The following is a 4,641-nucleotide window of genomic DNA, read 5'->3' on the forward strand; positions in this document are numbered from 1 at the left end:
ATCTCCTTCATCATCCAAAAGAATTTTCTTCTTTTCAATTATTTTACGTTGTTTGGTATGGCAAGAAGTGAACAATTTTCCAATAATTTTTTCAAGGTTTGAAAACACATTTTCCATTTGAACGGAAGGAAAAACCACTTTTTCATTTTTTCCTCCTTAATTACGTAGCTCCCTCTCATCTCTCTAATTTCATCCATCCTCTCATCTACTCTTATATATTTCCCTTTTTTCTATGAATTTTCTTGTAAGGAACCAAACAAAGGATAACTAATTTGGAATTGCGCATTTTTCATTTTAAACGTTTTCCGCAAACCCAAACAAAGTCTAAAGGGTGTTTTTATGTCATATGGTGTACCCTTCCAGATCCCCCCCCCCCCCACCCCCCGCACCCGGCCAGATGATATACGTAAAAGGAAAATGTGAGGGTGTGCATCCAAGGATTACTTTGTCAATAAAAAAAATTCATTATTAAATTTTCGGTAGATGTAATCTTATTATAAATGGGGTTCCGAATAGGCAATCCATTTTTAGTTTTTTCTTGGTTTGAAAATTTAGGTAAGCAATAGGTCAAAGAATATAAATGAGTCAATCGGTTCTTTAATTAAAATTTTCAAGCTTAAGATCTAAAAAATATTTCTTAAGATATTTAAACCTTCATAATCTTATTTGTTCGATACATTGTATGAATCATCCACAAGTCAACATCAATTAGTAGTAAATTTATGCATCATATTCATAGAAGACAAACAAAATAAGAAGTGGAAGAACACAAAGCCATGACCCTCTTATTATGTTACTCCATTGCACGTCTAATACAACATGAATTGTGAGAGTCGTGCATGCCACTTTCTTTTTTTGGAAATTATAATTCTTTCTTTACCATCATATATAAATTGCATGCATTACACCATACAAAAACATCATCTTCCTCCAAATTAAAGCATTTTACCTATCTTTTTTATTTTTCGGAGGAGCTCCAAAAAAAATAAAAAAAATAAAAACCAAAAAGCCAAAAAAAAATGAAGTTTCCTACAAATTTTGGGTTAGTCATGGTAACCCTAGGGTTAATGTTGATATCAAGTCCATTGGCTGAATGTGGTGCATTTGGCTTAAAGGTGAATTTACGTAATCCCTTTTCAAAACAAAATTCAAAGCCAACAAAAACAAGTGAAACTCCGGCGCAATCTCCGGCGGCCGGGCTTGCTCCTGCTCCTAGTCCATTTTCATCATATCCGTGGACTCCTTCTGGTTCTGGTTTGGTAGTTGGTTTCTACAATGATAAATGTGATTCCAATGTTGAAGTCATCATCGAATTTCTAGTTGAACAAGAGTTTAAAAAGGATCCTACCATTCTTCCTGCCCTTCTTCGTCTCCAGTTCCATGATTGTTTTGTCCATGTAAGCTCCTTTTTTCTACTCGATCGATCTTTCACGCTAATTATGTTTGACGTTAGACCGTTGGCAGTCGCGTATATTATTTATCGTCTTTTGAACTAGGGGTGCTTATGAGCTCAGCGAACTCGCGAGCTACTCGAACCCGACTCGGTCAAAGCTCGGTCAAAACTCGACTCGAATCAGCTCGACTCGAGCTCGAGATCGACTCGAAAATTTAACGAGTCGAGCAACTTGATACTCGACTCGAAAAGCTCGAGAAGCTCGAATTATATATATATATATATATATATATATATATATATATATATATATATATATTAATATTTTATTAAAATAGAAATTTTTTATTTTATCATTTTTATTCATCATTTTATGTTTTTTTGTTCCTTAAAAAATATACTTGTTTTTTTTCTTCCTAAAATGGATGACTAAATTATTAAGGACAAAAAAAAAAAAATCGAAATCGTCCATTTAAATTACACTATTTGGCAGCCAAAAAAATTTCTATAGTTACTCCAACATTGGTATATAGATGAGGGAGGAAAGAAGGAAATAATTATATTCATTTTGTCCCACATAGGTAAATAAGTGAGGGAGGAAAGAAAGAAAGGTTATATTATCTTTGTCCCACATTGATAAATAAGTGAGGGAGGAAAGAAGGAAAGGGTTATAAGTATTACTCTTTGAGTGTGAAAGTGTACAAATCACTTCCATTGGGCTTTCATTTGGGCTAATGGATATAATGATTTGGGGTATAAACTTATTTTTTATAAGATTTGAACGTGATTCAAGTCGAGTTTGAGCTCAATTTTGGATTTTCAAATCGGGTTTTGAGCTCGAGCTTGAGTTTAGTTTTTGAGCTCGAGTTTGAGTTTTCGAGCTAATTTCGAGCCGATTTCGAGTCGAGTTCGAGTTTGGCTTTAGTTTTTGAATTCGATTCGAGTTTGAAAATTTTAAGCTCGCGAGTTTTCGAGTCGAGCTTGGCTATAAGTTTTTGAGTTCGAGTCGTGCTTAGCTAAACTCGAGCTCGACTCGGCTCATTAGAATCCCTTACTCTTTTCTAATTCCAACTATACCTTTAGGCTACAAGGCAATTAAATCAACACTTCCTATAAAAGAGATTCTTTTGTATTATCATGATAAACGACATTCTTTTGTATAAATTCTTGTAAAATACGGTCCCGTAGATTTTTATCTGCCAAGCCAAGTACTATAAATCAAACAAATTAAATAGTTTAGGGTCCGTTCGGTATCATTTTTGTTTACAGTGTTCTGTTTTTTACAAAATATGAAAACCACAAAGTAATTTCTAGTTTTTTGTTGTCAGTTTTCAAAATAAACATGATTACTATAAGTATGACTATTTTTTAAGTTTATGATTCAATCTAAATCATATGACTTTTAAAACCAAAAAGCCAAAAATCCAAGAACTAGAAACCGATAAACAAAAAACAAAAAACTAGGAACCAGTAGTTATACGGAACGAGCCCTGTTTGTCTGACCGGCCATTTGTTTATGGCAGATGGTCTTGAAAAGGAAAATTTAAGTAAATATAGGTTAGGATAGTGTTTTCTCTAGCCCTTTATTTTGAGATTAAACTATATGATGAAGCTTGATTTGTCATGTTAATGATCTTTTTGATGCTAACTATATATCATAGCGAATTATTTCATTAGAAATATCATATGTAGTATAGGTTGATTAATGTGACTAATTGTGCTATATATTTGAATTTGAATTTGAATTTGAATTTGAATTTGAATCATGTGAAGGGTTGTGATGCATCCATCCTTGTCGACGGTCCATCGACAGAGAAGACAGCAGAGGCTAATCTCAGCGTCAGGGGTTATGAATTTATCGAAAGATTGAAGGCCGCCCTCGAATCAGAATGTCCTGGTGTCGTCTCTTGTGCTGACATTATTGCGGTTGCTACTAAAGTTCTTATTAAACTGGTAAATACTATACGAATAGCTAGTTTTTCAATTAATCTCTAGGTACTCGATCGATCTGTTAGTACGTATTATTAAGACATTATTAAACAAACAAACAAACAAACAAACAGGGAGGAGGACTGGACTATCCGGTAGAAACAGGACGAAAGGATGGACTTGTATCCAACGCCGCAGATGTTCAACTTCCAAATCCTTCCATGACCGTTGACGAAGCTGCTGCTGTTTTCGCTGCCAAAAACTTCACCTTAGAAGAAATGGTTGTCCTTTTAGGTCAGTATCTTACTACTTAATAGTTAATACTTGTAGAATTAGTTGTGAGTTGTGACTCGATGGTTAGCATATTGTCACGATCAATAAATATTCATGAATTAACTTGAGCTTACATATATAATAACGTTACAATTTTAAAATTCCACTCTATAATAAAGTTACATTTTTAAAATTTTAGGCTATCACGCTGTTGGAATTGCACACTGTAATTTCTTCCAAGACAGACTTTACCAAGGCACAGCCCAATTCGACTCGGAGATGGACCCAAGCCTTGTTAGACAGCTAAAGCAAACTTGTCCACAAAGCCCAATCACCAACAACACTACTCCTCTAAACCAAGATTCAACCAACAACAACACATTGAACAACCGTTTCTATGGCGAGCTCCTCGGAAACCGGGGACTTCTCGCAGTCGACCAAGCATTGTCCCGTGATCCTGCAAGTTCTACCATCGTTACCAAGTTGTCCCAAAATCGTGCATTGTTTGACATTAGAACTGCACAAGTCATGATTAAGCTGCAAGCTGTTGAGGTCCTCATAGGAGACCAAGGTGGAATTAGGAAAACTTGCGGCAACATTAACTAAGACTAGTACGTGTTTTTGTGATTTGTTGATTTCTTCGTTTTATTTTAAAATTTCCACATTGTTTCCAAGTTATCTTTTTCACATTATACGCTAGTTTCAGGGTTACATCCCTAATTAGCAAAACGACCTACGTATTATTTATATATGGAGTTACTCATCTTTGTCTTTTATTCTTACACTTATGATAAACTTATACGTTTTGATATTTGATCGCGGGCATAGATAAATATTTTATATAAGTATATAAAAAGAAGGGCATTATAGAGGATCTTTTATCAAATTGGCTACTTTGACACATTTATTTACCAAAACGGCTACTTTTAAAATTTAATTCCCAAACTAGCTAAATTTGATTTACCAAAATGACAATTTTTTCTTTAAGGCCAAATCAGTGAACCGGTCTGATTTTTTTTTTTTTAAGAATTTGTACGTATAATATT

At 34.2% G+C, this 4,641-nt stretch overlaps 1 protein-coding gene across 1 annotated transcript; it reads left to right on the forward strand.

The window, feature by feature from the left end:
* The first annotated feature begins 916 nt into the window (after nucleotides 1-916).
* On the forward strand, nucleotides 917-4,406 carry LOC110783588 (peroxidase 57-like). Its single transcript, XM_021987942.2, has 4 exons — nucleotides 917-1,397; nucleotides 3,167-3,346; nucleotides 3,457-3,616; nucleotides 3,795-4,406. The coding sequence occupies exons 1-4, from the start codon at nucleotides 1,020-1,022 to the stop codon at nucleotides 4,199-4,201; spliced, it is 1,125 nt and encodes a 374-aa protein (XP_021843634.1). The 5' UTR covers nucleotides 917-1,019; the 3' UTR covers nucleotides 4,202-4,406.
* Nucleotides 4,407-4,641: the final 235 nt, after the last annotated feature.

Source organism: Spinacia oleracea, chromosome 4 (genome assembly GCF_020520425.1).
Source record: "Spinacia oleracea cultivar Varoflay chromosome 4, BTI_SOV_V1, whole genome shotgun sequence".
Taxonomy (NCBI): domain Eukaryota; kingdom Viridiplantae; phylum Streptophyta; class Magnoliopsida; order Caryophyllales; family Amaranthaceae; genus Spinacia; species Spinacia oleracea.

Excerpts from the sequence above, each read along its gene's own strand:
- LOC110783588 (XM_021987942.2), top strand. The coding sequence starts at position 1,020 with ATGAAGTTTCCTACAAATTTTGGGTTAGTCATGGTAACCCTAGGGTTA. Across the intron at positions 1,398-3,166 it reads TCCATGATTGTTTTGTCCAT|GGTTGTGATGCATCCATCCT; the intron begins GTAAGCTCCTTT and ends AATCATGTGAAG. Across the intron at positions 3,347-3,456 it reads CTAAAGTTCTTATTAAACTG|GGAGGAGGACTGGACTATCC; the intron begins GTAAATACTATA and ends ACAAACAAACAG.